At 36.0% G+C, this 25,897-nt stretch overlaps 1 protein-coding gene across 2 annotated transcripts in view; it reads left to right on the top strand.

Annotated features, from left to right (window-relative positions):
* Window positions 1–24,445, top strand: part of LOC119838584 (nucleolysin TIA-1) — a 59,860-nt gene extending 35,415 nt beyond the window's left edge. Inside the window, exons 3-10 of one of the 2 annotated variants that reach the window (XM_038364573.1) lie at window positions 4,351–4,438; window positions 9,171–9,246; window positions 10,522–10,624; window positions 16,044–16,224; window positions 16,970–17,099; window positions 18,937–19,112; window positions 19,778–19,928; window positions 21,017–24,445. In XM_038364573.1, the coding sequence (XP_038220501.1) occupies window positions 4,351–4,438; window positions 9,171–9,246; window positions 10,522–10,624; window positions 16,044–16,224; window positions 16,970–17,099; window positions 18,937–19,112; window positions 19,778–19,928; window positions 21,017–21,058 (947 nt within the window). In that variant the 3' untranslated portion in view covers window positions 21,059–24,445. Of the gene's footprint in view, window positions 1–4,350; window positions 4,439–9,170; window positions 9,247–10,521; window positions 10,625–16,043; window positions 16,225–16,969; window positions 17,100–18,936; window positions 19,113–19,777; window positions 19,929–20,996 lie in introns of both variants that reach the window. The other variant, XM_038364574.1, reaches the window with a different exon arrangement.
* The last annotated feature ends 1,452 nt before the right edge of the window (window positions 24,446–25,897 follow it).

Raw genomic sequence — 25,897 nt, 5'->3', positions numbered from 1 at the left:
ACCGATCGGGCTGGATTTTAGCTTGTAGATAGCCACTATGAGTCAGGCATCCCTCTAAGAAAGGATTTAGAGAAATTCTACTCCCAAGAATATAAAAAGGATAAAAGTGTGTGGCATTATAATTTATTTTGACCTCACGCGAAGCTGCGGGCAACAGCTAGTATAATTAAGTTCAGACACATAGTGTTTATAACAAAACTCTTTTTATACTAGCTGCGCCGCGCGGTTTCACCCGCATAAGTCCGTATCCTGTAAGAATATCGGGATTAAAAGTTGCCTATATGTTATTCCAGTCGTCCAGCTGTCTACGTACCGAATTTCATTGCAACTGGTTCAGTAGTTTTTGCGTGAAAGAGCAACAAACACACACACATCCTTACAAACTTTCGCATTTATAATATTAGTAGGAAGGATACCCATTTTTAGGGTTACGCACCTAAAGAGTATAACTCTCACTAAGACTTCAGTGTCCGTTTGACTGTATATTCGTCTGTCAATAATGCCAGAATAGATAGACTTCGTTTATTATAAAAAAAAACCCTATCTTATTATTTCTTTTTCTGTGTTTAAACGTCATTCTTTTGAATCGAAGGAGGTTCTCATTTCGAGTGTATTGTGTCTGATAGAAAATTATTGTCATCTTGTCCCGCCTTAGAATAGGAGTGGTACCTGCCTCCCTTCCCCCTCCTTCCTTTTTGTAAAAGATAATTATTTAAGAAGCAACCTTCAACAGTTATTAGTCGGATGATGTCCGCCTTCTTGGTACAGTGATTAACGCGTGAGCGCAGAACCGAGTGGTCCTGAGTTCAATTGTGTATGTTCAATTGTGTATTTAATGTACATCATCTGCCCCATACCCTACTAGGGGACATGGGACTTCACTTTACAGTCGGATGATGATAATGAAAGAATACGGAATACACTTGCGATAATCGAGGCACTAATCTGTACATTTTAATATTAAAACAATTATAATTCGGAACTTAACCTAGGTATACATTAAGACATGCGGTCTTATTGCTACGTAGCAATTTCTTCCAGGCAATCCAACGTACGAAGGGAATTGTAAACATAGATTAAAGGCAGTCTGAATAGAATTCAAAAACAATGCGAAATTATAAAATCAAATAACAACTTTAAACACAACCTTCCACTTTCAACTTTATATTTCCAATGACAGAATACATTTTTTCCAGTGTGACCGTCCTTTCGAGGGTGCTTCAGGTCTTTTCGCTTTTGGCAACCCTAGCTCAAGTACCAGGGCTGCGTAGGTACATTCGCAGCGAATTTCAATTCATTATATACTCGCACAGTGTACAATGTACAGTCAGCATATTTCATGTCTATTTATATGTATTTCAATGCTTCTGAAATAGAACAAACAAATACGTTTTAATTATATTTGAATGGTCCATGGTTTTGGGTGTTTCGAGTTGAAATGTAGATGGCTCTAGAGTTTGACGAAAGAGTCCATTTTTGTACTGCTGTGATAAAATTATTATTACACACGCGTAAGTCCGTATCCCGTAGGAATATCGGGATAAAAAATTGCCTATATGTTACTCCAGTTGTCCAGCTGTCTACGTACCAAATTTCATTTTTGGTTCAGTAGTTTTTGCGTGACAACAAACACACACACATCCTTACAAACTTTCGCATTTATAATATTAGTAGGAAGTGGGGATTAATATGTCTATGTGAGAGTCGAGCACGCTTCGGCACGAATTGGGCCAGCTCGCACCGGGGAAGTACCACAGCCCCATAGAAAATCAATGTGAAATAATACTATTGTGATCTTCTCACCCTACCCGGTCCATTCCTTATTTCCAGTCATCAATCCTTTCCTTATCCCTTACGCCCTAAAAAGCGGTTGGAGCTTTCACAGAGGCACTACCTCAGCGAATGTTCAAAGACAGTGGTGATCGCTTACCATCAGGCGAACCATTACCCCCGAGGGTGTCGCGGGTGAATTTTAACCAGCTCCCGTGGCCCCTCACTCAAGTGGCTCGACGGAACACAGTGGGGTTTTGGTCGGTAAGAATCCGACATAACCCACGGCTCCATCCCCGGGGGCCGTGGCTATCTATGCAAGATTTCCCCACTACAAAAAAAAGGCGAACCATTACCCCATTTGTCCGCTATGACATAAAAAAGTAAAAAATATCCCAGGCATTCCCAGATAGATATCTATTATGTTAAATTAGGCTGGATTACGCTGACCAAGTGCGAGCAGATGTCATAGATCGTTGAACTGTTTGGTGCTTGCTCATACCGGTTTCTGATGTTTTTCTTCACCGACTAGAACCTGGTGATGAGTTTGATCGCACATATAAATTTACGAATCAATTTAATGTTTAATAATTATTGATTTAAGCTGAAGTCTGCAGCTTTTCCCGAACGGTCTGATAATTGGAATTTTCATTATAAAAACTTTCAGCCCCATTTTATACCCTGGGGGGTAGAATTTGTCAAGAACCTTTCTTAGCGGTTGCCTACATTATAGTGGGCAATCGGTAGTTTAGTTTGGGCTAAATCAGTGATAGAAAAGTGTACACTAATATGGCCTATATTCCAGTCTAGACAAAAAGACGTGCCTAGCATTACAGCATTAGGTTGTCTCTTACATAAGATTAAGTTAAATAAATTATATTCATAAACCAAAACCGTTAGATAGACTATTAACAAAGTGAATGTATAAATTTTTAAAGAATAGAAAAAATTTGACCACGAACCGGGATTCGAACCCGCGTTTCTTGCCTAACCGTAGCAACGCCTAGCCTCTCGGCCACCCGTGATCCCGCCACAGTAATCGAATTTCTTCTACTCTTTCGGTTTCATGTGCCTGAGGGGCACCCCACGTCATCTATTGAGATGATTAAGAACCATCACAACCAATACGTAACATTATTTCAATGATTACAATATTGCATCCATGTAACGAAACATTATCCCGCCTCGTGATCAATTTTTTTCTCTTCTTTAAAAATTTCTTATTTATAAAGCATTTCAATGCTATAAAACTAAAAATTAAAAGTGAGTGTAGTTGGGCTGAATCTATACTAATATAATAAATCTGAAGAGTTTGTTTGTTTGTACGCACGAATCTCAAGTCAAGTCAATATTTGAACAGCTAGACACAATTCGTGCGATTGCGCCATGTTACTGATTAAACATTTTATGGGATTCAATGGCCAAAGAGTCTTGACAAGATATGATAAGTGACATCTGCATCTTAACTGACATTTTTTGTCAAACTCAAACATTTATTCATTCAACAAAACTTCTTATAGAAGCACTTTTGTATCGTCATATAACACAGTTATAACATTTACCACCGGTTCGGAAGGCAGTTTCTACAGAGAAGAGCCGGCAACAAACTCTGTAGTTGCTCTTTTAAAAAAATATAAATTTAACATTTTCTATATAATATGTAACATGTACATAACAATGATGCCAATGAACTGACCTGTGGTTCTTAAGCGCCTACATTCTATGGATTGTCATCTTCCATATATTCATTAAAGCTTAGTAGGAACTCTGAACTAATACATTTTTAATATAGTTTTTTAATTTAGCACTACTAAACGATTTAATACTATGAGGAATTCTATTGTATACACGTATACCTTGTCCCATAAATGAACTTTTCACTTTACTAAGCCGGAAAACAGGCATTTCAATTTTATTTCTGTTCCTCATAACTATGTCTATCACCTACTTTTTTATGTAAGTCGATGTTATTGTGTACGTGTAAAATGTTATTAAATATAATAATATTAATTATTCATCCAACAGAATATTAAAAAACACTTGTTTCTTAATGTTGAGAGTGGTATCATACTCAAACTCAAACTTAAACATTTATTTATCGAATTAGACTTCTTATAGAAGCACTTTTAAATCGTCTCGTAGTTTTAACATTTACCACCGGTTCGGAAAGCAGTTTCTACAGAAGAGAAGCAAAGAAACTCTAATCGTAATGATATTTTTTTTTTTTTTTTTATGTCATAGCGGGCAACTGAGCTGGTGGTTCGCCTGATGGTAAGCGATCACCACCGCCCATGAACATTCGCAAAGGTAGATCCTCTGCGAATGCGCTGCCCGCTTTTTTGGGGTAAGGGAAAAGGAATGGATTAACGACTGGAAAGAAGGAATGGACTGGTTCGGGTGAGGAAAAGGAAACGGGCCTCCGGCTCCCCCACTCACCGTACGAAACACAGTGGCATGCCACTATTTCACGCCGGTTTTCTGTGGGGGTGTGGTACTTCCCCGGTGCGAGCTGGCCCAATTCGTGCCGAAGCGTGCTCGACTCCCACAATAAAATTTAATGATGATGAAATATTGTTTCAGAACATTATCACATCTTCGTTGGTGATCTCAGCCCGGAGATTGAGACGCAGAGTCTCCGGGACGCATTCGCGCCTTTTGGCGAAATATCGTGAGTATTTATTTTCACTAGCTTCACCTGTATGTTTGTATGTAACCGACTCATTAAGATACGATTGGCCCACTTGAAACGGATTTAATTCAAACTCTGTACACTTATCAGGGATCGGTGATAATACAATAATTACATGAGTTTCTCGCATATATATCGCTATCCCTTACGTATACTCTTTATAACAACATGGGAGACAATTTAGTTAAATCATCTTGTTTTTTTTTAATTTAAATAATTATATTAGTTTTAAATGAACTATTGCGTATTATTCATCTTTTATTAAGCACTAGCTACTGCTAGCCTTTGTAACTCAGTGAAGTTACAGCTTTCTAATGGTGAAAGTATTTTTGAAATTGGTCCAGTAGTTTTTGAGTTTATCCATTACAAACATACAAACAAACAAACAAAAATACAAATTCATCCTCTTTGTAATATTAGTGTAGATAATCAAAAGAGGTTTTTTGTCATTTATATTCAAATTCTAAATGACTCATTCACCCCTTCCTCCCCTCCCTTCGCTTCGTCCCCGTAGTTAAAGAAAAATTTACATGGAAATTGTTCAGAATAGACAAAATAAAATTATTAATATTTTGAGGGTAGCTAGTGACGTGATGTATTCATAAGGCCGGAGGCAGCGCGGGAGTCGTCATCGCCTGTCGTGTAACCACGCGCGGAACGCGTGCTAATTTACTTTATATTCAAAAGCAGTTCACGGGTAGTTTCGGTTGATTTTTAATTGTTTTAAATCCAATAATCATAACGCCGCGTTTGTGTATCGCGAGATTCCGTGCGTTATAAATCTAGTAATGGCGACGTAGTGTGCCTGGCTGTGTTGAAGTGGCGACGTACCTGGTTAATTTCATTTTTTTATATTATTTGGTTACGTGATGTCACATCTAGTATCCCTTTATATCTAGTAATCCTCCCAAGGGTGCCCTATTGGATTTTATAGTGTTTTGATCGACCGACATAACATATGCGTGTGCTGTGCAGTTTATTAGAAGGTATGTAGCTAGGGTTTAACTTTAACATCATCATCATCAGCCCATTATATTCCCAATGCTAGGACACGGGCCCCCTATGAGGGTTCAGGCCATAATCCACCACGCTGGCCCAGTGCGGGTTGGCAGATGTCACATGTCGTCGAACTTTTGATTCTTGGACATGCCGGTTTCCTCACGATGTGTAATAGCCGCCGAACCGTTCTTTGTGATACAAAAATATGTTTTATCTCGGTAAGAAGTAGCCTATATATATAACTACCTAACTATTGCCAGACACAAAAATTACGTCATGAAATCTCTCCATAACGACCTGAAAGAAAGACAAGCTAACACTTTCAAATCAAATCAAATCAAATTTGTTTATTAAAACAAACACTTAACCTAACCTTATACCTAAGTACACTTCGGATTCATAATATGACTAAGTATTTATAACGTTTTTGTTATGTGGTTTTAGTTGTATTTTTTGTTGTGTTATATTGGTTTTAAATGACGTTATTTCTTTCTTCCTGCGCATATGTATAAATGTGATTCTTTACGAAAGCATAAGAATAGATTATTTCTAACACCAGCAAAGAAGATATCTTTGTTCGCTTTTTCACGTTTGCAATTGGTTAAACGCATGATATTTTTTCGATAGTAAGGACTAATCCGTTCGTATCTACACTAATATTATAAACAGGGAAACCTTGTTTGTTTGTTTGGTTGTAATGAATAGGCTCAAAAGCTACTGGACCAATTTTGAAAATTCTTTCACCATTCGAAAGCTACATTATCCACGAGTAACATAGACTATATTTTATTTTGGAAAAAAATAGGGTTCCGTAACATATCTTTATTGAAACATCCAAACCAGTATACCTATAAAGCTGAAGGGTTAGTTAGTTCGCTGAGACTAGCGCGTTCAAACAAACAAACTCTTTAGCTTTATAATATTAGTATAGATAAAAAACAAATCTGCATATAAATTTATCTCAGTTCATAATAAATTATATATTTAATAAATAGGAGAGAAGAAAACTAAACAATTTATGTTGGCGCCAAGCCAAGTACTCTGTCTGTCACTGAGAGATTTTGATCGAGACATTTAATAAACTCAAACTCAAGCTGAATCTCAATCTCAAACTCAACTCAAGTCTGAGTGTGTCTGTGGTTTGATAACTCCCGAACGGACGATGCGATTTCAAATTTGTTTTTCTTTGGATTAAAGGTGACTTATGTGCGAATGTTCTTAGATATGTTCCATGAATATCTGTTCAGCCGTTTTGTCATCAGCTGATATCTGATATAGATGAGGATATGATTAATGTGGATAATAAATGAAATGAAAAAGGCTATGTCTAGTATGATACTAGATATACCTACACTGGTTATAGAAGCACTCTTTTAGCATTTTATTGTAGACTTGCTGCGCCCCGCGGTTTCACCCGCGTAAGTCCGTATCCCGTAGGAATATCGGGATAAAAATTGCCTATATGTTATTTCAGTTGTCCAGCTATCTACGTACCACATTTCATTGCAATCGGTTCAGTAGTTTTTAAAGAGTTACAAACATACACATACACATACATCCATCCTCACAAATTTTCGCGTTTATAATATTAGTAGGATAGGATGTTTATTTATTTAATTTCTAAGCACGATTTCGAGAAGTTATAGTTTAATCTTATTATTATTGTATCTTATATTACGTGTATCTCTCCATAATACTCGGGTACCTCCAGAAGGGAAGCACCCGGTCTTTTGGAAGGCTTACGTGGGGACACAGATCCAACACGCAGAGGCCCTTTAGAGAATCTAATGATTGATGGGACTCATTATTATATCTTGTATTATTATTGTTTAATCTTTATTTTTGTTGGATTATAGCATCGATGTGGTGTTGAATAAACATTATTTCTTTATTTAGAAATTATATACTTTTTAACGGATTTGAAACGCGATTTATTCATTATATTATTAACCCGACGTTTCGAACACTTTACAGCGAGCGTGGTCACGGGGAGACGGAAAAGTTTTTAATTTCTAAATGTATAATACTCGCGTAAAATCAAACACAAGAAAATACAATTCTTTCTTTATTTCAAATTTCAAATTCAAATTGGCCGACCAATAATTTGGTGGGGGTTTTCAAAATTAAATTTTAATGTTATTAAATGCTGCGCCAAGTAACACTGAAAAACTTGATTTACCTTCATTGGTTGATGGTTGAAGATAACTTATTTTAACAACAAAAAACACTCACGGATGGCACGAGCTTTCAAATAAAAAAAGCATCGTCAAAATCGGTTCACCCGGTCGAAGGTTCTGAGGTAACAAATACAAAAAATACAGTCGATTTCAACCGCCCCACAAACACCCCACACAAACAAAATGTTTTCTAGTCTTTCTTTCAGTTCACACACATATACCCATCTCACTCCCACATAACTTTGTCTCTTTCCAACGTATAGCGCCTTAATAGGTCGATAAAATTTTACGATTTCTCGAAGGGAGATAAGGGGTCCAATGTTATTTCCCTGTTTTAATATTTTATATTGATTTAAGTATGCCCTCAGTCTATTTACCCATGAATATACTATCTTGTCAAACGGTGAAGGAAAACATCGTGAGGAAACCGGCATGTCCGAGAATCAAAAGTTCGACGACATGTGACATCTGCCAACCCGCACTTGGCCAGCGTGGTGGATCACGGCCTGACGCCTGACACAGGAGGCCTGTGTCCCAGCTGTGGGAACATGTATGGACTGATGATGATGATGATGATGATACCCTTGTATAAATTTTCATTTAATCTTATGATATAGGCGGTCCTTTGCTTGGTTTTACTAGCTCCACACCCCGGCTCCACCCGGGTAGTCATTTACCGTAATTGAAATAATATAAATCCTATCTTTTAAGTTGGATAAAACTGTACACGGTGTACAAATTTGATTAAAATCGGTTGAGTAGTTTAGGAGTCCATCGCGGACAAACAGAGTGACACGTAATTTGTATATATTAAGATATAGATTACTGAAAATCTATTGAATATCAGCGCTGAGTAGTTCCCTTTTAGCAGCGCCAATGACATTTAAATAACCTTTTTATTATATTTTCGTTATTTATTTATTTGTATTGTAAAGATTTCGAGAACTTTATTATGTGTTGGTGAATAAACATTCTTTCTGTTTTCTTCCTTCTACCCTCTTTCTTTTTCTTTCCTTCTTTCTCCTTCCTAAATCCATAAACATATGGTTTTTTTCTTCTTTTCTGTCTCTCTTATTCCTATTGTTTGTAAACCTCCGAAACGCCATCACCGATTTTTATGATGTTTTCTTCTTTTTGTATTCGATAAGTATATCGATAAGTTGAAAAATAATTACCTCCTAGTCGAAATAATGTATATGACACGACGTTCCGCAGATGCCAACCCACAAACTAAATTTAAATAAGACTCACCAACTTTATCATTATTCTCACATAAGTAGGAAGTGACATTATTTTTAAGCGACATAGACAACATTTTTAACCGATTTTAAAAAGATGAAGCTCAGAATGATTGAGAAGCTCAGAATCCCACTGTATTTCACGTGTTTGTTAACTTATAACCTCATACTGATAGTCCCATTTAATTTTGATCTAGTTCTAACAATTTGAATATCATACATTTTTTAACAAACAGTTTGGCCTGGTGGTGGTGATGATGATGGTGATGATGACTAATAGTTCCTATGTATTTACAGGGATTGCCGAGTAGTGAGAGACCCGCAGACGCTAAAATCAAAGGGATATGGTTTTGTTTCATTTTTGAAGAAATCAGTAAGTGTTTTCTTATATTTTATAAGCGCGGTCAACTGAGCTGGTGGTTCGCCTGATGGTAAGTGATCACCACCGCCCGTGAACAGAGCAGAGGTAGTGCGCTACCCACTTTAAAAGTATTAGGGTTAGGGATCGGCGGAATTAAAGGAATTAATTGGGAAGTACTCACCGAACAAAAGCATGCTTCTATTTCACGCTGGTCTGCTGTGGGGGTGTGGTACTCCCCGCTGTGAACCCAATTCGTGCCGAAGCGTGCTCGACTCCCGCATTCAAAGTGAATAAAATTACCTATTCTACCCACGAGCAATTAATTGTACATTTGGATGAAAAATACTACTATTATATTCCTTATATTTTCAAGTTTTAAAAACGCAATTTCAAATTGATATAAATTAACAAGTTCTTACCACAGCTAAGCACGCGTTTCATATAACGAACATCATAGAAATAATAAAAAAATAATATCACTGTCACCAAAAAGGACATATACATATATAAGTTGCTTAAAAATAAGTAATGCGATGGATATTTATCCAGTAAAAACAGATGAAAGCCTCTGGTGCCGCACCAAGCCAAGACCTGTTTATACAGCACTGAAATGAAGAAAGTTTTTAGATTGAAAGAAAGAATGTTTATTAGATATATATTTTAAGAGATGAATAGATATATAGATGTAGATAAATAGATATATAGATAGATTAAACGTTTATTAAAAGCACACATTAAATACACGACAATTACAAAATAAGACAATTAAACAAAGAAAAATTAACACACAGAGGAAAAAGCAGGACGGAGACAAATGTGCACTGTGTTCTTAAAAAGGGTCTTGGTTCAGCATAAATGTCAGAGATTGACTCTGACGCTGACGTTTTTTTTTTATGACACAGTCGGCAATGGATCTGGTGGGGCGCCTGATGGTAAGCGCTACCACCGCCCATGAACATTTGTAGAGGCGTAAAGTCGATTACAGACATTACGTCGGCAATCCATTTGTCTGACAAATGGATTGCCGACTTTGAATTGGGAAGGGATTAAGAAAGGATTGGCGAGAGGAATAAAGGAAAGGACTGGGAAGGGGAAGGGAAAGGATATGGGCCTCCGGCTTCCCCACTCACCGAACGAAACACAGCAGAATGCTATTTCACGCCGGTCTTCTGTGGGGGTGTGGTACACATATATTCTGCCAACACCATTTTCAATTCTTTTAGTATTTCAAACATTTATAAATAATATGTTTTGTAAGTTTTTAAAGAAGAACTATGTCTTCACCAGGAGGCGGAATCGGCTATCACTGCCATGAATGGCCAGTGGTTGGGCTCTCGGTCGATTCGCACCAACTGGGCCACCAGGAAACCACCGGCGCCTAAAAATGAACGTGAGTACTGACCTAAGCTGTTTTTGAAGTTATATTTTATGTCATAGCGGGCAACTGAGCTGGTTCGCCTGGTAAGCGATCACCACCGCCCGTGAACAGAGCAGAGCTTTTAGGGGGTAAGGGAGAAGGAAAGAAGGAATGTACTGGGACGGGTGAAGGTAATTTTATATATATACATAAACAAATGAATATTGCTAGTATATATATGTGTTAAATGCATGTTGGTGTGTGTAATTTTTATTTTTGTTAAATTAATACACTTTTTATCATTATCATTGAAAAATACTGATTTTCTGCGCTCCTTCTTTTACCTACTTCCTACTAGTCCTATTCCTTAATCCTACTAATATTATAAATGCGAAAGTTTGTAAGGATACGTGTGTGTTTGTTGCTCTTTCACGCAAAAACTCCTGAACATAGTGAACATACTGAACTGACAACTGGAATAACATATAGGCAACATTTTATCCCAATATTCCTACGGGATACGAACTTACGCAGGTGAAACCGCGGGGCGCAACTAGTAAATTATAAGTGTACCAATATCAACGCAACTATCGTAAAATGGAATTCAACTAAGAAACGGATCAATTCTCCGCCATTTTGTGACGTCATAGATATTCATACAAACGCATTCATGCTAAATTTTGGTATAACATTAGTATTTAATTTAATATAAGAGTCAGCCGAAATAAATAATCTACACTAATATTATAAAGAGGAAAACTTTGTTTGTTTGGTTGTAATGAATAGGCTCAAAAACTACTGAACCGATTTTAAAAATTCTTTCACCATTCGAAAGCTACATTATCCACGAGTAACATAGGCTATATTTTATTTTGGAAAAAATAGGGTTCCGTAAGATATTTTCGATTAACTGAAAAAAATAAACCAATGAAGTTACTTATTTTGCGTACGCTGCCTAAACTACAAAAGATAGAACCATAACATGTTAGAATTAATTGTAGATCTTATAAATATCTACAAAAAAGTCCGCGACACACTATACCTATCTATGTCGAGTGAGGCACAACAATCAAATTTTTATTTAAAAATCTTGAATTTTTTTTGGACTACATTTAAACGCGTTTATTTTACTCACGCTATTAATCCTTATCAAAATAATTAATAAATTATTAAAATAAATTATTTCATCAATAAGTACAGTTTATGTTGATAATATTTGGTCTTTGAATGATTAAAATTGGACGTTTAGTTTTGAAGTTGTGGTGAAATTAAAATATTACGATTTCTGCTGCACGGCCCGTTGTGAAGTGACTTTGCTTTTTGCATTATATTAACAGACCGCTAGTCTGTTAATATAATGCAAAAAGCAAAAGCAGTGGTGGCTCAGTGGTGAGAAACTCGGACTTCAAAATCGATAGGTCGGGGTTCGAGACGGGTGAGGAAATAAATTGATTTTTCAATTTATTTGCGCATGTAGATAACATCACCACTGCTTAAAACGGTGAAGGAAAACATCGTGAGGAAACCGGCATGTCCAAGAATCAAAAGTTCGTCGACATGTGACATCTGCCAACCCGCACTTGGCCAGCGTGCTGGATTATGGCCTGAACCCCCATAGGAGGCCTGTGTCCCAGCAGTGGGAACATATATAGGCTAATGATGATGATGATGATGATAATGCAAACCGAAATTCTCAGTGAATCGTATTTTCCTGATGACATTTGACACAAAACTGACGCATAAATGTCATTGACTTGAATTCTTAGTTCAATCGTTTAGTACAAAATTTGAACTCACGAATGCGTTTTAATTAAATAAGTTATGCATTTGGAATGTAGGCAAAGTGTGGGTACATCACTTGTATTAATATTAACACATAAATATTCTCAAAGGCAGATAAAACGGAATTGGTAATTAATGAAATAAGCTTGTAACATTCGGAAAATTAGCTTTCTTAATAAATATTAATATTGAGTTTTTCATCCGAATCGTAATAAATGTATACCTAACCTATTCGCCCGTATTTGCTTGCTATCACCTTTTATTAAATAACTAGCTGTGACCCGCGGTTGAAACCGCGTAAGTCCGTATCCCGTAGGAATATCGGTATAAAAAGCGCCTATGTGTTATTTCAGTTGTCCAGCTATCTACGAAGCAAAATAGTATTATTATTCACCAATAGATGTCAGGAAAAAAAACACGAATAAAACACGAATATGACTAGCTAGATCGATTTATTCGAAACCCCCTATGTACTAAATTTCATGAAAATCGTTGGAGCCGATTCCGAGATTCCAATTATATATATATATATATATATATATATATACAAGAATTGCTCGTTTAAAGGTATAAGATTAGTAGCTGCTGCGACTTTGTTTACGATGTTACAACATGTCCTTTATCATCCAGTGAAATAGCGTCAATATACGTGCAGCCGTTTTAAATATTATACGCTATAAAGTAAAAAATAAACAAAAGAATTTAAACCATAAATTTTGATAATACAGCTCACATGTTTATTATAATTATAGATTTCATCAAAAGCTGTTCAGCCGTTCACATGAATAAACCATAAAGAAACTACAAAATTGTAACTTTACATTTATTGAAAGGGATCAATTTGAAAACAACATTATACTAAGCCCCATGCCCCACAGGGGGGCGTAATGACAACAGTGAAGACTCCCATTCTCTGAGAGTCTTAAGATAAGCCCAGTGTGTAATTATATAGTAATTTTCTTCTATCTCAGAACTATATGGAGATGTTAAAACCGTTAAATTAATTTTAAAAAATGTCAAAATAAAAGTATGTATGTATGTCTACGTAATATATTGAAAATAATGCCTAAAGCATAAAAAACATAGTATTTTTACAAAAGGAGACATCAAGATATGATTGAGTTTATTGATAAACTAGCTGCGTCCCGCGGTTGCACGCGCGTAGGTCTGTATCCCGTAGGAATATCGGGATAAAAAATTACCTATGAGTTATTCCAGTTATCCAGCTATCTACGTACTAAATTTCATTGCAATCGGTTCAGTAGTTTTTGCGTGAAAGAGTAACAAACATACATACACATACACATACATCCATCCTCACAAACTTGCGTATTTGTAATATTAACTAGCTGAACCCTGCAAACGCTGTTCTGCCTTAATCTTATCATTTAGGGGTATGAAAAATAGATGTTGGCCGATTCTCATAGATACACAAAAAAAATTCATCAAAATCGGTCAAGCCGTTTCGGAGGAGTATGGCAACGAAAACTGTGACACGAGAATTTTATATATTAGATAGAATAACATAGGATGATACAGAAACAGTCAATTTCATTGTTTGTAAAGAATCAATGCTAACTTAATCCAAATTTGTGAACATATTACAATAAATATAATACATTAAAAAGGTATTTAATGTTATAAAAATTAATTTTAATGAACGCAAAATATCGTGAACAGTCATTTCCTTGTAACTCCATTACCATTTTCAAAAAAATCCAATTAAAATTGATAATTTCATTCACATATTCTTAAAAATCTGTTGCATTTTATATTTAGTCCCATAACGAAACTCGATGTCATTAAAAACAACAAAACATAACAAACTGCGCGACCACTGCAATCCATAAATTATTCACGCAGGGCGGTAATAACAGCTCCTAATTCCGTTCAATTTCCGGTGCGCGCGTAATCTTCCTGTTTACTTCCGGCCCGTTACAAAACGCTTCGTAACACTTATTTCAGCAATAACTACCTGCAAATTAAATACTTCCGTTTTATCGAAAAACACAAAATAAAAGGATGGCACAATTGAATGATTTTTAACGGATTTTAAACGCGATTTATTCATTTCACTTTGGTTCGAAAAATAATAAAAAAAAAATGGTTGCCTGTAAAGTCGGTTTTACGGGCGAAGATTTTACGTGACAACGTCTTTTTCTGTGTAGAATATTTATTGATATGAATATTATTAAATTGCACAATAGAAACAAGGAATTGAATGAAAATAAGAATTGCACAAATTTTAACTATAGAAAATATATTTTGTTTACTAAAAAGACAGAGACAGAGACACAAGCACGCGCCGATTCAATGCGCCTAATTCTCTAGTGCTGCGCGCGCGGCGGACCGATCATAGTTCGGTGACTCATCGTAACGTTACCGGGCGTGACACTTTTTCATGAGTGTCTCCTAGCCGCAACCTAATTTAAGACGTTGTCACGTCAAAATCATCTTTATTTAGTTCTCACAACATTGGTCCATAACAAAAACTTTAAAATGCAGAAAACTTTACATTGAGCAGTTGTTGAATACATTTCACTCTAATGTTTTTAATACTAACTGTATTATAATTTATTTTTCTCATACTTTTCTTGTAAATCCTTATATTGTACTGTTTTTCTTTATGTTTTGTGTTTCGTCTGTTCACCCATTTGGCCTTTGTTCGACAGCATAAAGAATCTATCAACCGACTTCAAAAAGGAGATTATAAATTCGACTTTTCGTTTTACCTGGTGGACCAATGTTTAGGATTATTTTTTTTGAAGTGAAACTTCATTAGAATCGTTGCGATTTCAAACCTGATGCAACGGAAAAACGACAGGTGAGAGACACAAATACAAAAATGTGCAGAATGAAGCCGGCAAAGAGTGAGACAGAAATATACATACTATTTTATATTTTATATAAATTTCTCATTCTTTTGTCGATTTACTGAAGTTTCACTTCTATCGTGTGTGAATCGCACACACTTTTTTTTTATTAAAAAGTTAGTGCCTCCCATCTGGATAGTTAAATTTGGTCTATATCTAGAATGTTAGCTTAGGTCGGTGAAGCTATTTTGTTAAAAATTATAATTTTATTATCAAAAATATTTAGTCTTCAACATCACAGAAACTTTAGTGATAAATATTTTTAGTACAACAAATAGATCCCATGTAAATAGATTTTTTGTTAACAAATACAAGTAAGAATCAAAAGTTCGACGACATGTGACATCTGCCAACCTGCACTTGACCAGCGTGGTGGATTATGGCTTGAATCCTCATAGGAGGCTTGTGTTCCAGCAGACTGATGATTATGATCATCATCATCATCATCAGCCCATATATGTTCCCACTGCTGGGACACAGGCCTCCTATGAGGGTTCAGGCCATAATCCACCACGCTGGCCAAGTGCGGGTTGGCAGATGTCACATGTCGTCGAACTTTTAATTCTTGGACATGCCGGTTTCCTCACGATGTTTTCCTTCACCGTTTAAGTAGTGGTGATGTTATCCACATGCGCAGATAAATTGAAAAATCAATTTATTTCCTGCACGCTCGCCCGGTCTCGAACTCCGACTTATCGATTTTGAAGTCCGAGGTTCTCACCACTGAGCCACCACTGCTTATGATGATGATTATGATGAAATAGATTTATTGTTAATATCCATTTTCACCTCCGCAGTTAACTCCAAGCCCCTCACCTTCGACGAAGTGTACAACCAGAGTTCTCCGACCAACTGCACGGTCTACTGCGGCGGTCTCACCACTGGTCTATCTGAGGAGCTCGTGCAGAAGACCTTCCAGCCATTCGGCACCATCCAAGAGATACGGGTCTTTAAAGATAAAGGATATGCTTTCATCAGGTGAAAATAATACATAGGGATTTTCTCATAGTCAAACTGAAACATTTGGGTATTCATTCAGTTAGACTTAATTTAGAAGTACTTTGAATCGTCATAACACAGTTTTACCATTTACCACTGGTTCGGAAAGCAGTTTCAGAGAAGAGCCGGCAAGAAACTCTGTAGTTGCTATTTTAAAATAGTTTCAATTTTATATAATTCTAGCTGTTGCACGCAGATTCGACCGCGCGGTCTTAATAAATTTTATATTATCCTATCCCTATTTAATCCCCTTGGGTGTAGAATTTATCAAAATCCTTTCTTAACCGATGTCTACGTCATTCCATCTATCTGCATGCCAAATTTCAGCCCGATCCGTCCAGTGGTTTGGGCTGTGCGTTGATAGATCACTGTATCAGTCAGTCACTTTTGAGCTATATATGTCCTACTAATATTACAAATGCGAAAGTTTTCACGCAAAAACTACTGAACAGATTGCAATGAAATTTGGTACGTAGACAGCTGTACAACTGGAATAACATATAGGCAACTTTTTATCCGGATATTCCTGCGGGATACGGACTTACGTGGGTGAAACCGCGGAGCGCAGCTAGTTTAGATATAATAATGATGCTAAAGAACTGTTTTGTGATGCATAAGCAACAACATTCCATTAATGTTCACCTTCCATATAACGCTAAAGGCTCTCTGAATATTATAATATACATTTTCAATATAGTACTAATAAACTCTTTAACATTTTCAGATTCTCCACAAAGGAGAGCGCCACCCACGCTATTGTGGCGGTCCATAACACAGATATAAACGGACAGCCAGTGAAATGCTCTTGGGGCAAGGAGTCCGGCGATCCGAACAACGCGCAGGCGCAGGGACAAGTATGTATTATTGTTATATATATGTTAGATATTAAAAAGCAGTGATGCCTCAGTGGTGAGAACCCTGGACTTCAAAATCGATAAGTCGGGGTTTGAGACCGAGCGAGCGTGCAGGAAATAAATTGATTTTTCAATTTATCTGTGCATGTAGATAACATCATCACTGCTTGCACGGTGAAGGTAAACATCGTGAGGAAACACCGGCATGTCCGAGAATCAAAAAAGTTTGACGACATGTGACATCTGCCAACCCGCACTTGGCGAGAGTGGTGGATTATGGCTTGAACCCGCATAGGAGGGCTGTGTCCCAGCAGTGGGAACATATGGGCTGATGATGATGATGATGATTGTACTGCGATTAGTAGTAGTAGTAGTAGATTAGTTAGTTGCTATCAAATTGTAGCCAGTCACAATGACTATCAGCAAAGTGAGGGTAGTTGATCAAAATGATTATTCAATAATAATCAATGTTTGAAAACCAAAGCACAATCCGTACGAGTGTGTATTTCTAAGTGTTTCGACAATTTATAGCATTCGATAGCTAAACGAGTTTTGTACAAGTTATAAAAAACGACATCTGTATCTTAACTGACAATTCATCAATAGAATATTAAAACACAATTGATATCCGACATATATAACCCTCATAGGAGGCCTGCGTCCCAGCAGTGGGAACACGTATGGGCTGATAATGATGATGATGATATATTCTTAGCTTTAACCTACAGATTCACTCGCGTGGTACCCGGCTGTAATATGTATAATGCTAATCCAGACTATAATCTATCCCTGTATCAAATTTCATACAGATCTCAACAGAGGTTTTTACATGAAAGAGTAACAAACATCCTAACTGTTTTCTTCCACCATTTCAAGCCGTGGTAATGCGCAGATATAATGAAAAATATAATAGTTTAAAAAAACTATAAAACACGCTTTAACAAAAATCATATTTTGCAAATTGAAAACTGGAATAATTTTATCAAATTAGTGTATTGTCATCGGTCCTCAATAAATCTACAAAGTTTGAACGAAATCTGGCCGTTTAAAGTGGGTCAAAATCGCGCCCAAAGAAGTCAGTTACAAACAAACAAACAAACATACAAACAAACAAACAAACAAACATACAGGTGAAGTTAATAAAAGCGTGTTAACATCTATTTATTGGTCTCGAACCCGAAGCTTTTCGTTTGAAGTCGGACACCGACTGAGCAATAACTGCAATATTTATTACAAGGGAAATATTCATAAAGGCTTGTTTTAATATTGATGAAACGTAAGACCCATGTCAATGTCACAGAAAATTGAGGGCCGTTGTTGAGGCTATTTCATTATTACTGGCACTGGGTTTGATATAACACACGGTTATTTAATAAGCATATATTTTGTGAATTCCGTCAGTGTATAAACGTTTATGATTAAATAAAAGTTAAGAACCAACAACAAATTGCGTACGCTTTACAAGGAACTTTTCAATTTTATTGCATTTTTTTTTATATTTCTGAATAATAACTTTTTGTCGGTATAAATATGGAAGCTTATATTTATTTTCAAAAATTGATATTTATGTGACCGCATTAAACTTTTTTCTCTGAAAGTTTGAAGGCGTTTTGGTTTTTTAAATAAAAAGTCGCTAAAATAAACTAGAAAAAACTGTCGGTTTAGAACGTTTCGCTAACTTTTCTACTTAAATTAGGCAATAAATAGTTTAATTCTTTGTTTTGTATTTATTTTCTTTCTTCCTTCCTCCGCTATATGGTAAAATCTCACCTTACGATCGATTATTTTCTACACTTTTTTTTATTCTTTTAAATGGTATATTTCTCTGTCGTTTCAGCTGGGTGGAACAGCCTACTCCCCATTCGGCGCAGCCTACACTGGGGGTGTACCACCGGCCTCCTACTGGTATAACACCTACCCTCAGCAATTGGGTGGCTTCCTGCAAGGCATGCAGGGCGTCCAGGGCTATTCTTATGCTGGACAGTTTGCTGGCTACCAGCAGCAGTATATGGGGTGAGTGTTCTGCTCAAGGTGTTTTTAACACACTTATATTAGCTTCACCTGTATGTTTGTGTGTGATAGACTCCTTGAGACACGATTTTGACATTAAACCGACAGATTTAATTCAAACTTTGTACATTTCTGAAAGATCGATGACATAATTTCACGAGTTTATCTTATTATCCTGACTAGAATTACTTGTATACAGGATAATTTTCTTATTAGTTTTATTCTTATTATATTATCCTACTTTCGTCTTCATTTCGTGTGATAGATCGCTGAATGCATACTATTCGAAACTAAATAAAAAAATAATGTCCAAGTAAATAAAATATGACGTTACACTTTTCCTAATTGAGACCGCCTCCTTGAGTGAGTGGGGAGTCCCAAAAAAAATGCCCTGTCTGGCAGAACACAGAAGGCTGATCACCTACTTGTCCATTAACTAAATTAAAATAAAAAATAAAAATCGTTTATTTAGCAAAAATACATAGATTCAACACAAATCAAACACGAGGATCGCCTCAACTAGGAATAAACCTCTGCTAGAGACGACCAAAAAAAAATCTGAAAAATTCAAAATTGATCAGTGAAACACAATTGATATCGTCTGTCCCATAGCCCACTTGGGTACACGGGTGGTCACTTTTGCATTACACTTGCCTAAACTATTTCAGCATGGGCGGAGTCCAGTTGCCCTGGGCGCTCGGTGGCGGGGTAGGCGGCGTGGGGGGTGTGGGGGGTGTTGGCGGCGTAGGTGGCGTCGCCGCGATGTCCCAGCCCCCACAGGTGCTGCACTACCCCGTGCAGCACTTCCAAGTGCAGCCAGTAAGTGTTATCTTGCTTTGTTGTTAAAATATCCAAATCCGGGCTTAGACTAGTTAACATTATAAGCCTACTAGCTGCGCCCCGCGGTTTCACCCGCGTAAGTCCGTATCCCGAAGGAATATCGGGCTAAGAAGTTGCCTATATGTGATTCCAGTTGTCCAGCTGTCTAAGTACCAAATTTCACTGCAATCAGTTCAGTAGTTTTTACGTGAAAGAGCAACAAACACACATACATCCTTACAAACTTTCGCAATAATAATATTAGTAGGATAGTATTAATTAAACATTGCTCTATCAAACGATACAAATGCCATTTATACAAACTATGTAGAATTATTTCATATGTAAACTTTGAAGCAAAGACTATTTAACGAGATGTGGTTTTATGGCAAAATCTGCATTTAAATTGTTTAGTTGAAACGAATATAACACCTGGTTCCAATCTAAAGTCCATCGAAATATAGATATTTCAAATACGCCCTAAATTCGTAAAATAAACATGTATGTCACACATTCAGGAACATTTGTATACTTATACCTCTAAGGTTTACCGGAGGCCCATATCCTTTTCCTTACCCTTCCCAGTCCTTTCCTTTCATCCTATCGCCAATCCTTTCTTAATCCCTTCCCAAAAAGTCGGCAATCCATTTGTAGAGGCGTAAGGTCTGCAATGGACCTTATGCCTCTCCAAATGTTCATGGGCGGTGGTAGCGCTTACCATCAGGCGTCCCACCAGCTCCATTGCCGACTATGACATAAAAAAAAAAATTGTGTCTGCGATTCACACACGATAGAAGTGAAACTTCAGTAATATAAAATAGTATGTATATTTCTGTCTCACTCTTTGCCGGCTTCATTCTACACATTTTTGTATTTCTGTCTCTTACCTGTCGTTTTTCCGTTGCATCAGGTTTGAAATCACAACGATTCTAAAGAAGTTTCACTTCAAAAAAAAAATAAATACATACTATCAGAGCAATATCTGCCAGGTCAGCTAGTAATATATTAATGATACAAGCTCCGTAAGGCTAGCATTTGAATACAAACACATTGTTTTCTTCTTTCAAGTGAACATAACCCACTTCCAGATCGGAGAGGACGAATGGCTGGCGCCTAGTTTGCTTGTGTGAGGCCAACGTGCGCCCGCGCCGCCCGACCCTTGCTGCTGTCAGAAAGAGTGGATCTAACTTCATACTTTAACCAGATTCTAATATGATTTAATTTTCATATATTTTAATGTTATTGTTTGAAACGAAAATTATGTTGAGGATTATTTTGTGTGATTTTTTTATGTACTTGATTACTAGGATGTTTAATTTAGAATTGTTATTTAATTTCTTTTGTAGGATTGTTGTATTGAGTTGATTCACTTGCTCAATGATGGAGGGAAATGTGAAATAACATACAACTGTACTTACCATAACTCTTTACGCTGAATCTTAGAGATAAATGTTATTTCATATTTTCCAGTATCCATGCTGTTATTGTCAATGTAAGAATCGAATGTTTTTGTTATTTTAGTATTTGTTTTTGTAATTTAAGTGTTAATGAATATGTATGTTATTTTTTTGCATTTTTCTTTTGTATTTGACGATTTCTAGTCACCTCTACGATACGATACATACTGACGGGTTGTAGCGGCGTAACACGGGCGGATACTGATCTCACTGAATATTTTCACTAATTCGAGCAAATATTGGTTGAATATATAAAGCAAATGTGAGTCACTATCGAAATATTTCTATTACTGCTTATGATTGCATGGGAATGCATTTAAGAATATAAAAGAATACTTTTAGAAAATATATAGTTATTACGTATAAGATATGATAAGAATAGGTTTAAGATTATATCATTCACACGCGGGCCAATAATGGTTGCGACACTGCATCTGGCGGGAAAATTTTTGCGAGTTTTTGACGACGATCATGATATGGTACCAAACATCTAAGCACAAGTTTATACTAAGATTAGGGGAAAAATATGTAGATTTTTGGAAAAATGTTTAGTAGAATACCTAGGTAAAAGGTACGCGATATGAGTGAGAATGAATTTTTTAAGATTTTATATCTGTCGAACGCTAGGAAGGTTATATAACGAATTGCACGATACAAGCTAGCTCTTTTCTCTGGACGTCAGTTATGCCAAATTCATAAACAATTCAAGTAATATAATAAAAAAAAGGTTGTGTATTAATATAAATGGATACTTGGAACTACAAACTTGACGAAAATAGATGAAGTGTAGAGAAAAATAGTTTATTTATCATAAGAAAGAAATATATTTATTGTTTAGTACGTAAGGTATTTAATCTTTTACTGTAGGTAGTGGAAGTGTGGTCGAGTGGTATATCGACTTAAAACTTTTTGCTATTATTTGATGTTCGCGTCTTCGTTTTTTTCGCGAGAGTTGGTTAAAGGTGGACGTATTGGCAGAGTTATTCATGGATACTTATCAAATCCTTAAAGGGTTCATTTGTCATTAATTGAGCTCGCAGTCTCGTCTATGCGAACTTGAAATGTTATTTCAGATAAAGATCGTTGTAAAAGAATTCATATACGAATATTCTAGCAAATTAAAGTATTAGAAGGAGATCTTAGAAGTGTTGCATATATCTTAAGATTGTCGCAGGCAAACTATTGAAGATCGGTTGATTCAACTTTACTATAACAATGTATTCTTGTACTAATTGTGCCAGTACGTAAATCTTGTACAGACCTACTCGTCTACGTGATAACATGTTTTTTGAAACTTTTTAACGTGGCCCAATACGCCATCGGTATTTTGAAAAAAAAAAATGTATTTTATATATTATATTGACGGTGTTAATTTGTGTAGATTTGTTTCTATATATTTTATTCTCTGTCACATCCACGAGCGAGTTTTGGGTGTTGTAAATAATGTTTTGAACAAACGGTCGTCAAAATATTAGAACGACTGACTCTTAAACGCTCGTGTCTGCTGACGCCATTTGCAATGATACATGAAATGATAATTATTTAAGTTTAAAGTATATTCGAATAGCTTAAGCATAATACAGCGCATTTACAAAGATACTTTCTAAGTCATTGCTATCTGTTTGAAACCTTACGCTCCATCGTTCGTTGTAGTGACAGGCATTACAGCTGATTTGAGCGTTGGGTTGAAACGACTACTTCTCTGCCGAAGACTCATTCGTGGAGACGACGTCTTATGCATGTAGTCGAATCTTGTGAGACATATCGCTAGAAATTTATATTAAGATTATATATTATTATATTAGTTCGACAGCTAGGGAACGAATTGTTAAGTCAATTGCAGACATCCGGTCAATCGAGAGTGGTTATTGACGTGTTTTAAATTATTTTATCGATGGGATTGGGGCATTCGTAGGTGTCTTGTGGGATGGAACGATGCAAACCTCTGAAATGCTTAAAACGCGTCAAGCTGAGGTGCGACCTCATAGACAAAGATATCACAAATATAATAAACCGTTAGATAGACAAATTTAGCTATAACTACATATAAAATGCTAGATTACGAATCGTTTTGCCTATAATCGCTTTCAAGGTAGGTATTTTAGAACATGTATATCCATTAAACGTAAGATAGTTAAGTTCTCACCAACTGTCATGTTTCGTTGGATGGATTTTTATTCCTCCAATAGACAGTTCGTTGCCTTTCTTGATGCTACTCTATACTTTCTGAGATAGGAGATCTATTAAGCATAGTTAAGGCTTACGTTTCCAAATAGTTAACGGCTAAGTGTATTTAAGAATCGATGAAAAGAAATATAAACATGTTAGCTAGGTAAATTTCAATATATATTAAAGTATATTATATACAAAATGTGAAAACATTATCGTCTAGATAGGTTATGAAATTTTAAGTGTTTATATTACGTTTGTTTCGTTTATTATTTGTGTTGTCATTCCATCGATGTTAAGATAGTTAATTTTAAGTCCCAAAGAACACCAAATATTTTATAATCCTTGTAATATTAAATTTAGAATTGGCGATATAGAACTAAAGTTAATGCCTTATAAAATTTACTATCTGTGTCTTTGTTTAAATGTTGGGTTGTGTTAGAAGGTATACGTCCAAACGTACCATGATTTTTTGAACATTTTACATTTATTTACGATCGCAGTTTATAAAATAAATGAAGCAGACATTTAAAATGAATGACACGATTTCGCAATAAAATATTTGGATGTATACCTTCTAACACAGTACGTGCCAAATTATTTGTTTTTATTCCTTGTTCATCGTGTACCGTCTATCTGAATGAAAGATAACACCAAGTCAGACTTAATGTATAATCCTCTTAGAGAGATTCAAAATTATCATTTTATGGTCTTGAATAACACAAACGAAAGACTTCCATGCAATAAATTGACACTATTTAAACTGTAAATAACCAGATATATATAGAGGACGACGCGTAAAGTGGAACTTGGTTTAATTAATAGAAAATTCACGGTAAAACAAATGGTTAAATGATTCCTGTAACTGTAGAATCCGATCATACGATTGAGGAACTTCATTCTTGGGGTGTAGAAAATGTCGTTGAGGTTATATACGTGAATTTAAATACATATAAATTGAAGCAAGTATCTCTTTACAAATGCGACTCAATAAAAACTATTCAAGGCCGTAAAATCACTTAGTGTTCGTGGTATGTGTAACTCAGTGTATTACGTTTCATGGAATCCAGTAGTGTTTTTGTATTCCGTTATAGAAAAAGCTAGACTCGATGTTTTGTGTTTGTTCGTAGATATATCCCGAAGTCGCGTGCTTAGGAATATTGTTTTGAAACACAAGAAAGTAAAATATTTTTTGAGATTTATAGTAATGGACGTTTCTTGTCCACTTGTAGCGTTATGTTCGTACATCCTTTGTGTTGTGTAAATTAAATGTGATTAGATGTCCTTCGTGTTTTATAATGATATTACATATAACCTAAGATTGGGCTACGTACCGATGTTTGGATTTATTAATAGATTATTTTTATATAAGATCGGGCAAACAAGCTGGTGGTTCGCCTGATTGTGGGCAGGCACTGTTTACGATTCGTATAGGTATAACCTCTGCATTGCTCGCTTCTTCATTTGAGTTTATTTTATTAAAGAATAGTTTAATGTAGCTTTTAGTTGTGAAGTTTTTGTCATACTATCTTCTTCCTTGTGTTTGTAAGTGTGTTATTTGTTGGTAGCACATTATCAATTATAATTTTTCGTTTGTTTTTTAACACTTTTCGAATTCTACCTTAATGGTACATTGCTGTTCATGTAAAGGCCCAAGCTTAAAAGAACTGATTTTAAAAAAATCGTTAGTATTTTATATGTAATATCATGACTCTATCATTGTTTAGTGTATCTATAAATTATACTCTAGGTATTTGTGTGAAAATTGATGATTGGATCGAAGATGACACTCATAAAGACGCGTGTGAAGTACAAATGATATTTCATCGTATGCATTAACACAATCGTGTGGGAAGCGAGGCGAACAAACACGCGTATATAAACTACTAGCTGCGCGCCGCGGTTTCACCCGCGTAAATCCGTATCCCGTAGGAATATTGAGATAAAAAGTTGCCTATATGTTATACCAGTTGTCCAGCTGTCTACGAACCAAATTTCATTGCGATCGGTTCAGTAGTTTTTGCGTGAAAGAGCAACAAACACAAACACATCCTTACAAACTTTCGCATTTATAATATTAGCAGGATACCTTGAGATTCGTGTGTTATTCAATGAGCAATGATCACGAATAGCAATCACATACTTGTATAGCTAATGTGTGAGCAATTCGCAACGACATTCGCTTACAAATGTTTCAAATGACGTGGTGAATTACACAAGAATGTGTAGATGCACTACCATACTATTATTTTGACACTACACTTTGTTGACAACTACTTAAATTCATATAACGAACAAATTAAGAACAAATATTCCTCAGACGACTGAATATTAGGGATTTTT

The sequence above is a fragment of the Zerene cesonia genome, unplaced genomic scaffold (assembly GCF_012273895.1).
Source record: "Zerene cesonia ecotype Mississippi unplaced genomic scaffold, Zerene_cesonia_1.1 Zces_u003, whole genome shotgun sequence".
In the NCBI taxonomy this organism is placed as follows: domain Eukaryota; kingdom Metazoa; phylum Arthropoda; class Insecta; order Lepidoptera; family Pieridae; genus Zerene; species Zerene cesonia.
This window is presented reverse-complemented; position numbering and strand designations above follow the sequence as displayed.